Consider the following 14,878-nt stretch of genomic DNA (forward strand, 5'->3'; position numbering starts at 1 on the left):
GGCACACATGTACAGTGGCATCATATACCAGGCACACATTACAGAAGCATCACATACAAGTTACACATGTACAGTGGCATCATATATCAGGTACACATGCACAGTGGTATCACACACCAGGCACACATATACACAAGTACAGACATATCACACAGCAGGCATACATGGACAGAGGCATCACACACCAATCATAAATAAAAAGTGGCATCACAACGAAAGAACACATGTACAGTGGCATCACACATCAGGCACACGTGTACAGCATTATCAAACACCTATCAGATGTACACTGAGGCATGACACACCAGACTCAAATGTACAGCAGCATCACACACCAGGCACACATGTACAGAGGCAATGCAGCCCTGGGGAGGTTTACTCAAACATTGTAAGCTTTAGGAAGGGCATGGGTGGAGACTATAGTACCCTGTATCCCCAATTCAGCGATATTTGGAGACCAGTGCCGAAGTCACGTGACCCAGAAACTTGTCCAAGGAGGCATGCATCTCCGGGCTGAAGTCTCCAGGATAGTGCCGGGCGAGAGTCACTAGCAGACAGTGGCTGAAGTACTGAAGAAAGAACCGCCCCGCCTTGCATTAATTTCTCCCCTACACCAAGCCTTGAAGGAACCCACATCTCCAGCAACCCGGGGTGAGCTCAGATACAGGACTCACCTGGAAGTTAGCAGGGTCCACACAGAGCTTGTGCGCATGTAGATCACTGAGAGCAGACAGAGAAGCAGGCAGGTGGTCCAGGTGCTGGGTAGCGAGAGTCAGTGCATCGGCCACATTTTTGGGCATGGGCTTTAACCTGGCTAGAGCCTGGCCTCAGGTCCAAGTGTGGGAAGTAGGTTTTGGTGGAGGGGAAAGCCACGAAGGTCCTGTAGGAAAACAGGGTTGGGCGCATCCGGACCAGGAGGTACAGAGAGCCCGTCTTCGCCCCGCAGTCCGTTGGAAGATGAGCCCGAGGGCGTACCTCTCCAAGGTCTCGGTCGCGTAGATTCTGACATTGCTGCCCATCTTCTTCCAGAGCGCAAGGACCAGCCAGTTATCATCCTGGGACCAAGCCATCTTTAATGAACTGAGCCTTGCGCTCTGCCCCCTGACTGAGCTCATAGATGTCCTGAAACACAAGAGGCCGCCAGGGGGCGCTGCATCATTCCAGGATGCCTAGGTGTTCACAGATTCTGGTTCAGCTTTGAGCCCTCTGTTTCCCTGGGTTCCCTCTCCAAGCCTTACATTTTAAAGTGTTTACTGCATGCACATTGGCATCTAATATGCACTATCGATTACAATGGATTTTAGTGTCCATTTGGCACTGTCGGCTCGTCCTGGCTCCTGAGCCCTTCGGAAACTTCACAGGTTTTCCTTTCTTACTCATTGAAAAGGACTGAGTGTAATTCTCTTGTCAGGAGCCCATACCCATACTTGGTCTTTTTTTTTTCTCCTGGAACACGTCTCCTTTCGTTTAATATCAACATAGTTAAATCTACATTTAAAGGGGATGGAGAAATGGCTCAGCAGTTAAGAGCACTAACTGCTCTCCCAGAGTACCTGGCTTTAGTTCACAGCATAAACATATCTGCTCACATTTGCCTGTAACTTCAGGTCAGGTAGATCCAAAGCCCTCTTCTGTCTTCCACAGTCATACAAGAGATGCATAGATATCCATGCAGCCCAAACACCCACATGTGTGAAATAAAATGAAGGAGATTTAAATCTACATTAAAAACCCCTTTTAATCTGGGTCTTGTGGCACAGGTACAGGTTAATCTCAGCACTTGGAGGCAGATGTAAAAGGATGTCTGTGAGTTCAGGACCATCCTGGCCTACATATGGAACTCCAGGCCAGCAGTGCTACATAATGAGACCCTGACTCTGTCTAAACCACTTCAGACAAAAATCCCCTTTAATACATTCCAACTGTGGGGGCTGGAGAGATGGCTCAGTGGTTAAGAAGACAGACTGCTCATCCAGAGGTCCTGGGTTCAATTACCAGGAATTACATGGTGGCTCAAAACTATCTGATGCCCTCTTCTGGCTTGCCTGAAAACTGCTACAGTGTACTTACATAGTTAAAATGAATAAATAATTCTTCAAATAAATAAAATCTAAGTCTGTTTCAAAAAATATATTCTTCTCAGAGCTGTGAGAATTAAGTAGATGAAAAATATTATATGCCTGGATCATAGGGCAAATTCCTTTGGGGACAATGAACTTAAGAGTGCCTATTATATATTTCGGTGATGACAGCAAGAATCTATGAAACACTCTCGGTGAGTATAACATCAGTATACTAAAGATTCTGTTCTTTAAAAAGGGGGAGGGAGAGCTGAAGAGATGGCTCATTGGTTAAGAGCACTGACAGTTCTTTCAAAGGTCATGAGTTCAAATACCAGCAACCACATGGTGGCTCACAGTCATCTGTAATGATATCTGATGCCCTCTACTGGGGTGTCTGAAGACAGCTACAGTGTACTTACATGTAATAAATAAATAAATACATCTTTTTTTTTTAAAGATTCTATTCGTGTGTGTGTGTGTGACTATGTTCAGGCTCCCAAGTTCTGGAACTAGAACTATGTGGAACGAAGCCCTGTGCATTATAGCAATCTTGGATTTGTACACCTCAATGACATCACATTCATCCACAAGGTTGTGCAGTCTTCACTGCTATGCATTTTCAGAACTTTTACTAACTGGAATAGAACCTCTAGCCCACTAACAGTAACCAACCAACCCCCACCAAAAGGCTCTGTCAACCAGGAGGCTACATACTGTCGCTATAGATTTGATATTTTACAAACATGAAGCTATGCACTATGTGACATTTGTTCTGTTGGTTTCTTCCACTTGACTTTTTTTTTTAAAGGATCAGACACATTGTATAAAAAATTTACACTTTGCTGTAAATAGCTGAAGAATATTCTCATGTAGGGGTACAGATGTATCTCAGTTAGTAGAATGCTTGTTTATGTATGTATGTATGTACATATACTAGCCTTAGTTCAGTTCCCAAGCACTGAATAAACTGGGCATGAAGGCACATAGCTGAAAACCTAGCACTCATGGCGTAGAATTAAGAGGATCAAGAGCTTCAGGGCATCCTTATCTATATAAAGTTTTTGAGGCCAGACTGTGCTACATGAAGCCTTATCTGAAAGAAAGGATGGAAGAGAGAGAGAGAGAAGAGAGAGAGAGAGAGAGAGAGAGAGAGAGAGAGAGAGAGAGAGAGAGAAAAGAAAGAAAGAAAGAAAGAAAAGAAAAGAAAAGAAAAGAAAAGAAAAGAAAAGAAAAGAAGGAAGAGGGCAAGAGCAGGCATTTTTATATGAGCTACCTGTTGCCTACCCACATGCTCATGTGATGTCTATTTTTCACTGTTTTTCTAGTAGATCCCACACTGAAGTACCAGCAGTATTAAGGAGTTCACTCCCTGAGAGGGCCTGTGATAAGGATCCTCCAAAGACGATCTTTGGCTTCTTTGGCTCAAGGAGAAGAGACATGGCTGTCAGTGGAGGGCTTGGGAGGGAAGACACATGTATGTGTGTGTAGACATCCAACAATGCTTTTTGGCTCTGAACCTTGTCTTTACTGCCCCATGGCTAAATGAGCTAGAGGTGTCCCCACACTCAACATGACACCTTTGCAGACGCAGAGAACCAGGCATGCAGGCTTCTTCTTACTCAGGCTTTATTCAAAGACCAAGAGGTACAGGTGCAAGGGAGAGAGGAAGGGCCTGGCCATAAGGCAAGCCCCGCAGAAGGCAGCTTAACGGTACTTGGAGGTCAGCACGGTGCTCACAGAGGCAAGGAATTTGTCCAGAGAGGCATGCACCGCGGGGGTGAAATCAGCAGGGTGGTGGCTAGCCAAGGTCACCAGCAGGCAGTGGCTCAGGAGCTGCGGAGACAAAGTGGACACCCTGATGCCTCTGCTCCCCTTCCTGGGACCACTATGTTCCCTGCCTTGGGCACGAGGATCCCCAAGCCCTTCCTAGGGGTCCCAGATGCCGCCTGCCAGGTCCCAGCGCATACCTTGAAGTTGACGGGATCCACACGCAGCTTGTGGGCATGCAGGTCGCTCAGGGCAGATAGGGCAGCGGGCAGGTCATCGAGGTGGCTTGCAGCATTGGCCAGCGCATCAGCGACCTTCTTGCCGTGACCCTTGACCTGGGCAGAGCCGTGGCTTACATCAAAGTGAGGGAAGTAGGTCTTGGTGGTGGGGAAGCTAGCGAACATCCTGGGAGAAGGAGAGAAGAGAAATTGAGGTCACAGAAAAGCATAGTTAGGAGCTGCCCACTGAGCGAGTGCCAGGTCTGTATTGGATCCTGTGATCCTTACAGATCAAGGTCCTGTTCTCACCTTTCCAGGGCTTCCGCTCCATATTCAGCACCATGGCCACCAATCTTCCCCCAGGCAGCCTTGATGTTGTTTTTGTCTTCCCCAGAGAGCACCATGGTTTCTTCCTGAGTCTGTCAGAATCAGAAGTGTGTTGGACCTGCAGCAAGTAGCACTTATATGCCCTCCAAGGGAGGACACGCCCTTGGAGCAGTTCTCATTGGCTGGTTTGTGCTTGCTCTACCCAGTAAAACTTGTAAGGGCCCCTGAGATTCTGGGGCTAGGTTGTGCCTCCCCTGGGTGCAGGGAATCCTTATCAGTTGCCCGGACAGGCTTCCTACCCCTTACTATGTCTCCAGTGATGGCAGTTTGGGAAGAAGTTAGGATCCCCCTGTCTTGGTCAGAGAAGCAAGTCCCTCAAACCAAACTGAGCAGTGCCCTTCCCCCCACCTCTCCCTCTGGTCCCAGTTTTACACTTTCCTTTCTAAACCACAACCTGCTTCTGGCCTCAGCCCCAGCCCCTGGATATGAGATAAGATGCTAGCACCTCATAGAGACACTCTCTTTCTCTCTTTTCTCCCCTCTTCCCTCTCTCTTCCTCTTTGTCCACTGTCTCCTCCCCCTGGTTCCTCCTTTCTTGTCTTTTCCCTCTTTCTTCTTTTCCTCTATTTATGTGAGCAGGTCTTGCTCTAGTTTCCAGGCTGGCCTGGAATCCTTTGGCTCAAGTGAATCTCCTAGCTCATCCTTCTGGGCCCAGGGAACTGCAGGAGCAGCTCGCCAGACTCCTCCTTCAGACTTGCATCTTAGCTGCCCAGTGCTACCATGAATCAATAAGGAAATGCTCTGAGCTGGTTTTGGTGACACATATGGGGAGCCTCAGGTCCTGGTAGGCTGAGGCAGGAAGATTGCTTGAGCCCAGGAGTTTAAGGTCAGCCTCTGCAAACAGAGACCCCATGTTTATAACAGAAGCAAACAATAACACAGAAGCTGGGATGTAAGTGAATAAGTGGAATGGTCGCTTTGTATGAGGAAGGTTCTGGCTTCAGTCCCTAGCACTACAAAAATAAATAGACTATAAGAGCAAGAGGCAGTGGTCAGTGGAAAGTCCTGGGCTCATTCTAACCTTCTTGACTTGGGTGAGGGAGAGAGTAGAGGGACCAACTTCCTAAATGAAATAACAACCAAAAAAAAAAAAATATGTGTATGGGCGATTTAATTAGCTATTCATTCACTCTCTTTTTCTTTTTTCTGTCAATTTTCTTTTTCTCTTCCCCTCCCCTTCCACCCATATCTTTTCTTCCTCTTATGTGTGGAAAATTGTTCTGCTGTGATCTATGTTGTATGCTCTTCTCCCCTAATGCAGCTTCAGAAAGGTCCCTGGGACAAGACATTTTGACTATACTCTCTATTGGCATGTCATGAACACAGACAACTCAGATATACATACCCGTTACTTATACTACGAGGTGCAGGTGTATTACTGGAAGCAGGGTGTGGCCATGAGCCAAAGAATGAGGGCTGTGTTACAAGTCTGAGGTTTATGGTACCTGGAGGTTAGCGCTGTCTTCACAGCAGCAAAAAGCTTGTCCGTGGAGGGGTGAACCTCAGGGGTGGATAAATCTGGTTGTTACTTGATCATGCTTACTGGCATGCTTGGCTCAGGAACTATGGGGAAAGGAAACATAGGTCAGTGGCTGTATACACCACAGGAGATTCTCTCGTATTAGGTGAAGGACCAACAATACCTCAGAGCCCTGGTCACTCCTCTGCCCAGCCAGCAGTCACCTCAGGGTTGATGGGGTCCTCATGCAGCGCCTGAACAGGAGGAAACTCTGGGCTGACATGACAGTGCAAATGTTATCTAGGTGGCCTGCCGAGTTGTTGAATGTATATGCCACCTCTTGCCTTGGGCTGCTGCCAGGACAGAGAGGGACTCATGTCTTAGTTAAGGAAGTAGGTCTTGTAGGAGGCAAAACTATGGAGTGTCTTCAGAAAGAATAAAGTTCAGAGGCAGAGGCTGGATGAGGGAAGGGCAGCTATGCCCTCTGGAGCCTGGGCAAGGCAGAAAAGTTCCCTTACATCTCCAGGGCTTCTGTGCTAACATAGGTACTGTTTGTCCTGATCAGGACTTATCTTCTTTAGGAAGCACCGTAGTGGGCTCATTATTAGAGTGTGTTTCAGAACCAGATTGCTGGATGCACACAGAACTTGGCAATTTATCTCTAGGTATGGTGGGCATGTATGAGGGCATCAACTCTCAGCTTGGCCGCATCCTGGGCTACTTCCAGCTTACACCGCAGGGTAGTGTCCATGGTGAGCTGACACCACCTTGTTCACTGACCCCAGCCTTAGGTTCAGATGGTTCATCCTCTTTCCTGCTCCTGCTCCCCTAGAGCCAGGTGTCTGGAGAGAAAACTTGGGCCTTTGTCTGGGGCACAGAAGCTCAGCCTTTGGCCGAACTGTCACGCATCATTTCTCCTATTCTGTGCCTACCGCCTATGCAACCCCCAACTCAGGCTTCATACTGGCTCTGAGAACAAGAAGGATAAGATGTTGGGGAACTTAGAGGTAGAAGGAATGGCTGCCCCTGGCTGTGGTAGAGGTGGTGGGCTGCTCCTTGGGGGTGGAGTTTCAGGGAAGGGCTCCCCTCTTTCTGGATACTGTTTGAGTCTCTCCTCCTTGAGATTCTTACACGGTGTCTTAGTCATAAAGCAGCCAAATTCCTCTCGTTCTCACCTTTCTTTTCCCTCCTCACTCTTCTCTCCTTTCTTCTCCCTATCCCTCCTGCACTCCTTAACGCCCTCCTCTCCTGTCCTCCACACTCCATCCTCCCTTTCTCTCTTCCTCCCTTCCTTCAACCCTCCTTCCCGTCAGACTCATCTTTGTTTACACTGAGTGAAGACACTGGGCTCATTCCCAACATTTACTTCTGCCTTTTCTGGGTAGAGAGATATGACAGAGTCACTCTTCCTACTGATAACAGGAAAGGGTGTGAAAGCCTGGGTGGACTTCAGCTTCTTCCTTCCTTCCTTCCTTCCTTCCTTCCTTCCTTCCTTCCTTCCTTCCTTCCTTCCTTCCTTCTTTCTTTCTTTCTCTCTTTTTTTTTTCCAGACAGGGTTCCTCTACATAGCCCTGGCTGTCCTGGAACTCACTCTGTAGACCTGGCTGGCCTCAAACTCAGAAATCTGCCTGCCTCTGCCTCCCAAGTGCTGGGATTAAAGGCGTGCACCACCACCGCCAGGCCCTAGTCACCTCTTTATTTGTGTGTAGAAAAACACATAAGAAAAAAGCTAAGTCGAGCAGTTCCAGGACAGCCAAGGCTACACAGAGAAACCCTGTCTCAAAATAAATAAATAAATAAATAAATAAATAAATAAATAAATAAATAAATAAATGAGGTGGCTGCAGAGATGACTCAGCACTGAAGGATGCTTGCTGCCCTTTCTGAGGGTCTGTGTTTGGTTCCCCAGACCCAAATGAGGTGGATCAGAGCTACTTGTGACAGTAGCTCCAGCTTCTGGAGATTTGACACCCACTTGTGACCTTCGTGGTATATACACACACACACACACACACACACACACACACACACACACACATACACACGGCCTACATAGAAACATTTATACACATAATCAAAAATATAATGAACATGATTTGGCTGTAAGGAAAGAAGTCTACAGGGAGAGGAAGGAACTACCTAGGGGTTCAGAGCAGTCCTTGCCCAGAAACTAGGGAACGTGGTACAGTGAATGTGGTGTTTGCCACCTCCCGGGAAGCTGTATCCACTGCAACTTACACTGGCTCCTTCTGAGAAAAGCCTGGAAAGTTAGATCATGTTCTAGAATACACAAGCCAGGCAGACTGAGATGCCAGCCTGGAGCCAGTGGCCTTCAAGCCAGGACAAGGATATTTCTGGATGCTGCTAAGAGCCAGGGAAGCAGAGGGAAATCTCAGGAGGGAAGCTTCTATGCTGAGACCAGAGCTCAGACTCCCTTCTGACCAGCTGCATCTTACAGCAGCCTGCTGCTTAACTGCACTTGCACTCAGACCGAAGCTACTACCCAAGCCATCTTTCCCCAGCCCATGTCTGCACAGGCAACATTGCTGGGTTAGTCAAGGATGCAGTACACAAATATACACTCACTGTTTATGTTTATTTTTAAAGACAGAGTCTCACTGGCTTGGAACTTGCTCTGTAGACCAGGCAGGTCTTGAACTGACAGAGATCTCTCTACTTCTGCCTTGGGATGCTCTGATTAAAAACGTGACAGCACACCCATCCCTTTCCATTTACTTTGATAAGATTTTTGTCATATGCTATTTGTTCCTGAAGTTTACCTCATTATTTTTTTAGAGATTTATTTAACTAAAGAATATATAGCTGGTTGTAGTGGCTGAAGGTTTTAATCTGAATACAGAAGATTAGAAAGCAGAGGTAAGTGGATCTTGGTGAGTTCCGGGCTAGGCTAGTGTAAAATTGAGTTCCAGGACAGTCAGGAAGTCATACAGAGAAATCCCCCCCCCATATGTGTATGTGTGTATATGTGTCTGTGTCTGTGTCTGAGTATGGGTCTGGGTATGGGTTTGGGTATATGTGTATGTGTATGTATTGGTTTTTGTGTATGGATGGCTGTTTAGAGCACTTGCTGCTCTTGTGGAGGACCTGGATTCAGTTTGCAGAACCTACAGTGGTGGCTCATAACTATGTATAACTCCAGTTCCTGGAGACCTGACACACTTCTCTGACCTCTATGATCACCAGGCACAAACTTGGTGTGCAGCCACAAGCAGGCAAAACATCCATACACATAAAACAATTAAAGATGATTTTATCTGCTGGGCAGTGGTGGCATGCGCCTTTAGTCCCAGCACTTGGGAGACAGAGGCAGGCAAATTTCTGAGTTCAAGGCCAGCCTGGTCTACAGAGTGAGTTCCAGGACAGCCAGGACTACACACACACACATAATGCCTTTGTGAAGTTGTCAGTGGAAGAGTGGAAGCCAGAGGCATCAGATTTCCCTGCAACACCCCAGCCTTCCTTGTTTATTTATTTCTTTAATTTTAATTTTGAGGCAAGGCCTCAACAAGAGCCCTTATTGGTTTAATACTCACTGTGTGGAATACTGTGGTCTTGAACTCACAGAGATCCACCAGCCTCTGTCTCCAAGATGCTGGATTAAAGACATATTCTACCACACATTGCCCTGTTTTGTTTTACAATGTGTGACAGCCAGGGCTGCAGAGATGGTTCAGAGCCTAGGACCGCCGGCTGCTTTCCCACAGGAATTGGGTTTGATTTCCAGAGCCCCCATGACAACTCATAACCATCTATCTTGAGCTCCAGGGGAATCTAACATATTAATCCAAAGTTGCCAAGCTTCTAAACGTATGTACAGAAATGGTTGTATGTCTGTAGCACCAGCTTCTAGACTGCAAGGACACAACATGCACTATAGACATGCAAAACATCTGTACAGGTAAAAAGTATAAAATTATATATAGGAAGAATTTCAAGCCAGCCTTATCTACATGGCTTGTTCCAGATCAGCAGAGATAACTGTACGAACTACCCGTCAGTTTAAGTGTCCATCTGTGCATGTGTGAATGCTGGATGCCTGTGGAGTACAGAAGACGACATGGAATCAATCAATCTCCTTTTTAAAAAGGTTTATTTATTTATTATTCATTTGGGTAAAGGGCAGCTGTCATCAGACACACACTAGAAGAGTGCATTGGTCACCATTACAGATCGTTGTGAGCCACCTGTGGTTGCTGGAAATTGAACTCTGGGTGTCTGGAAGAGCAGACAGTGCACTTGACCACTGAGCCATCTTTCCAGTCCCCAATCAATCTCCTTGAAGCTGCCATCATAGGTGGTGACTGGCATCTGATGCTCAGTTCTGGGAACGGAGCCCAGGCCCTCAGCAAAAGCATTACACGCTCTTCCTGCTGAGTCTCTTCTCCGACCCCCTCTTCTGCAAGCTTGACTCTATGTGAGTATCTACATAGACGTTTGTGCTGTCGACGTAGAACTGTATCTGTAGATGAGTTCGGACTCTTGGTGACTTTGGGTGAATGTAGTGCTTACTAGTCCCCACTGTGTGTTAGGAACATCAGTTAATCCTATTTAGTAAATTCGATGAATAAGCCATAAGAACAAGACATGGAGCAGTACTTCCCCATGACCTCTCTATCATTTCCGAGGTCAGGCTCCTGCCTTGTGTTTTGCCCTGAATTCTCGGGTCTTTTCCAATTTACAGCTGTAAGATTAAATAAATCCTTCCCCTACCCCAAGTCACTTTGGGTCGTGAGGTTTTATCACAGCAATAGAACGCTAACCAGGACAACTGTCTAAAACACACCCAGTAGCCGGCAGGAGAAGTCCCCTTGTGAGCTGCTGGTCAAGGGAATCTGAGAGACTCCAAAACCAACATGAGCTCTTGCTTTTCCGTTCCTCTGTCTCCCAGAGAGTTAAGGGAAGTCCTTAGTGATGAAGACACCTTGCACTTTGGACATGGGATTCAAAGGACTCATGCTGGACCTGACCTGAGGCTTCCTCACTGACGACTGGCCTTCATAATACAGGAAGGTGCTAGGCAAAGCGTCAAGGGAGGCCTGCAACCAATGGTTCTACAAAGCTCTCCCTGCTATGAACCAGAGCAATGACCAGCTTGGCAAGATATCCCTAGGGTGCAGTGGGGGGTCCTCATTCTTGGCAGTAACCAACAGCTGTCTAGTTGGATGTAAGCCTGCTCAACAGGGGGGAAACCATGCCTTGTACGGGAAACCTAGACAACTCACCGGGACTGTGGATCTTAGAGGAGAGCCGGGTACTGCACTTTTTACCAAACCACCTCTAAACTACATTACTTTGTTCGTCTCTTTGTTTTGTTTTGTTTAAGACAGGGTTTCTCTGTGTATCCCTGGCTGTCCTGGAACTCACTCTGTAGACCAGGCTGGCCTCAGACTCAGAGATCTCCCTGCCTCTGTCTCCTGAATGCTGGTATTAAAGCGATGTTCCACCACACACAGCTCCTAACTGCATTCTTGATACCCACAGGTAAGTGTCGGTCTCAGCCCTCGTCAGAGAAGCTTCCCTTTGTAATACGTGAAGATCATACAGAACATCACAAGTGGTCAAAACACAGAGAACACCCGATCCTGTGCTGCCTGTCCCTACTGGATACATCTACAGCACAGGTCCTGGGTGTAAGGTTCATCGATCACTGCAGAAGGAAGGGGTGGGAAGAGTGTCAGAGTCAGGGGACCAGGAAATCTGCCGTGAGACTGTGTCTCCTAGAAATGACAAAGAAGCTTCTACTGTGACATGTCAACAACATGGCCACTGAAACAAGACCTGAATGAGGACATCAATAGATAAGCTAAGCCGCCCTCCCCCACATGACCAAGAACTACAGGCAGCTAAGGGATGCTGAGAGCAAGAGAATTAGTCTTCTGTGGGAATGAGCCCCCTACTTTCTTGTCTAATATAAAGTGGTCAGACCTGAATTCATATATATGCAAGCAACGTTAAACAGATTCAGCAGATTCATTGTATTTGTATAATTGTGTGTGTGTGTGTGTGTGTGTGTGTGTGTGTGAGAGAGAGAGAGAGAGAGAGAGAGAGAGAGAGAGAGAGAGACTGTTAGAAATAAAGTAAGATAGGCCATGAATGTGAGAGAGAGGAGACTCATGGGAGGGGTTGGATGGTGGGAAACACAGGGAACAATGATGTAATCATAAATTAAAAAATAAGATGTCTGAACCGTAGGATCCCACCTTTATGTCTACTTAGCGATATCTCATTGTTATCTCTGAACAGAGGGGAGCTACATGACCCCTTCTCAGACATCAGTTTGGCTCTTTGTGGTTGGGGAGACACAAAAGAGAAGCCATCCCTACTTGGAGAATACAAGCATGTGTGTATGTGTGGTGCGTGTGTGTGCGTGTGTGTGTGTGTGTGTGCTTCTGTAACTGCGCATATGAAAGCCTGAGTGGATGCCAGCTTGTTTCTTAAATGTTTTCCCATATTTCCATAAAGACGGCTTATCTGTGAGGCAAAGGTGTAGTTCATAGGAGTAGAGGAGAAGGAATTGCCCAGGTGGTCAGAGAGGCTCCTGCTTGGAAAGCGGGGTATGCAGAGTGTATGTGTGTGGAGAGGGTGACCTTACTGCCTAAAATGCTGTATGCAGTGCTACTCAGGCGTGTGCTCTCAGGGACAGGCCTTGGGGGCATTACTGTACTTCTAGGGATCAACAAGCAGGCCAAGTGTTCAAATCCCAGCCTAGAGCCAGGGCTTCAGACCTGTGCAGCCATTTCTCTGGGTGCTGCTAACATCAAGAGAGGACACACAGAAGGAGATCCCAGTAGGCACAGGTGGATACAAAGAATGGGATGGTGAGCTGGGTCTTGGAGTAAGGAATGCAACCTGCTCTTCCTGCGCAGCTGCAGAAGGCACTGGCTGTTTCAGGGGCACTCTGCTGTGGCAAGCTCACCACCTACCATTCCAGCCAGAACTTCCTACCTACCCTGCTGCCCTCTGATAGGGAAAGGTGAGGATTGGAGTGATCTGGTCCCTGTGACTCTCTCAGATGCATACAAGCAACACTAGGCAGACTCATTGGGGTGTCTGAGCAGCCAATCCTTGCTGGGGTGTTTTTGCTTTCATTTGGTTTGGCTGTTCCACTGCTGGGAAGGAGATGGGGGCCCAGGAAACATTTTAGAGAAGGTTCTCTAGCACCAGTAACATCCCCAACATGTTTCCTTTATGCTGTGACAGAAAATATTTGGTCTCACTCTCTTCCTTTGCTGCTTTCTCCTCCTGGGCTTGTGCAAATCTGCCTGAGTCCCCGGATGCCTAAGAGTTACAGACTGGGTCACACACACACACACACACACACACACACACAGATGTCTTGTCTTGTTTTGTTTTCTCCTTGCATTAGACAGGGGATTCTAGAGGAACGTAACCAACAAGATGTTTGGAAGAGAAGGGTATGGTTCCTTCTAAGGGGTCTTCCTGTTTCTTCACAGCATGGGAAGATGTAGGTAGGATCTGCCACCTGCAATCTGGGAGCCCAGGAAAGCCTGTGGTATCAACTCCACATGAACCTGAAGGACCTGAAACTCAAGGACACAGAATACCCACAGACCAGACACAGGAATGTGGACATCCTGTTTACAGGAAGTGGGTCCGATTCTTCCTCCCTGGGCTCTGGTGGATTTCCCATCTTCAGTCTGGCTGCCAGCTCAAATGCTTCTTTTTTGGACCTTCACAGACACTCTAGAAACAATGCTTCCTCAGGGCATTTATCCCCAATCTTAGCACACCACCTGAGTGTGCTTAGCCCTGTTGGCTTCTCATGTATGAGGAACCATTACATGTCCCCTGTGTTTTGAGTCCACTCTGTCAGTGTTTTTCCCATGTCACAGAAGTTTGTCATGCATGTGCCATAGTAGAAGATGACCTCACAGCTCCTTCTACTTTCTCATACCGGACAGTTTGCCTCGTGTCCAGGAAGAGCTGAAGGTCTGACTAATGGATGTTCAGGGCATGTTCTTTAGCCTGAGAGGTAGCCAATGTGCAGGTTAAAAATCAGGGGTTTTTTTTGTTTGTTTGTTTGTTTTTTTGTTTTTTTGTTTTTTTTGCCATGAATATGATAGACCTTAAGCAGCCAGAAGAAACTACCTGCCTTCTCTGAAATCCACTGAAGGTAGGATTGGAGGGCCCAGTGCCACCTTTCTACACGACAGGCTTTGGTGCTAGACAAACCTTATTCTAAGATATTGAGTCTGGCATACAATGCTTTAACTCCAGACCTCCTGACACTGAAGTCCCTAATACACAAACCCTGGGCATGGCAGGGTTGGGCAGGCAGAAGTTCAATGATTAAATGTCTCTAGGACAGTGCCCAGTGTGTCCTGGACATCCACTGACACCCTCATTCAGCATCATCAATACTGTGAACCCCATGTGTGGATCCAGGCATGTGACTGCCTTGCAAGAGAACCAGGCCTGACCCATCTGGATCTGAGCAGAGTCTAGAGAATGACCAGAGTGGAAGCCCAGGAGAGGGGGATGACTGGGGGGCACACACCATTGTTTTGAACATTGTCACTTATGCTGACTTGTGCCCTCAGTTTCCATCACCTTTCTGAGAGACAAAGCCATAGTTCTGTAAATGATGTGGCCAAGGCTAAAGGCATAGATTTGTACCTCAATGTCATAGGCCCCAACAGTGGAGACCCCTGAGCTTCCTCTGTTGCTTGAGAATATGTGAAGGTGCTAGGACTGATCTTCCAGCAGCAGTGGGACTCCTGGTACCACCCAACCCATGACCCTTTGGAAGTGTGGTCTATAAAGCCTTCCTTTCTACTCTGTTCTCGCTAGGCAGCAAGAGTCAGTTCATTCACTGTGGGCATGTCTCTTTCCTAGTTAGCTACAATTTGTGCAGCTTGGAGCACTTTGACACAGGAGACCCCCCCCCTTCCTATCTCAAACACAGAACACAAACAAACAAAAGGTCAAATAAAAATAAAAAG

At 47.2% G+C, this 14,878-nt stretch overlaps 1 protein-coding gene and 1 pseudogene across 1 annotated transcript; both read right to left on the reverse strand.

Annotated features, from left to right (window-relative positions):
- Positions 1-440: 440 nt before the first annotated feature.
- LOC110305135 (hemoglobin subunit theta-1-like) lies at positions 441-1,070 on the reverse strand (annotated as a pseudogene).
- Positions 1,071-3,672: 2,602 nt separating this feature from the next.
- LOC110304727 (hemoglobin subunit alpha) lies at positions 3,673-4,580 on the reverse strand. Its single transcript, XM_021176276.3, has 3 exons — positions 4,358-4,580; positions 4,031-4,235; positions 3,673-3,896 (listed from the first exon to the last, which is right to left on the reverse strand). Exons 1-3 carry the CDS (start codon positions 4,450-4,452, stop codon positions 3,768-3,770), a joined length of 429 nt encoding a protein of 142 aa, XP_021031935.1. The 5' UTR covers positions 4,453-4,580; the 3' UTR covers positions 3,673-3,767.
- Positions 4,581-14,878: the final 10,298 nt, after the last annotated feature.

This window comes from Mus caroli, unplaced genomic scaffold (genome assembly GCF_978045245.1).
Source record: "Mus caroli unplaced genomic scaffold, Mus_caroli_1 scaffold_13, whole genome shotgun sequence".
In the NCBI taxonomy this organism is placed as follows: domain Eukaryota; kingdom Metazoa; phylum Chordata; class Mammalia; order Rodentia; family Muridae; genus Mus; species Mus caroli.

Excerpts from the sequence above, each read along its gene's own strand:
- LOC110304727 (XM_021176276.3), bottom strand. The coding sequence starts at position 4,452 with ATGGTGCTCTCTGGGGAAGACAAAAACAACATCAAGGCTGCCTGGGGG. Across the intron at positions 4,236-4,357 it reads GGAGCGGAAGCCCTGGAAAG|GATGTTCGCTAGCTTCCCCA; the intron begins GTGAGAACAGGA and ends TCCTTCTCCCAG. Across the intron at positions 3,897-4,030 it reads TGGATCCCGTCAACTTCAAG|CTCCTGAGCCACTGCCTGCT; the intron begins GTATGCGCTGGG and ends TTGTCTCCGCAG.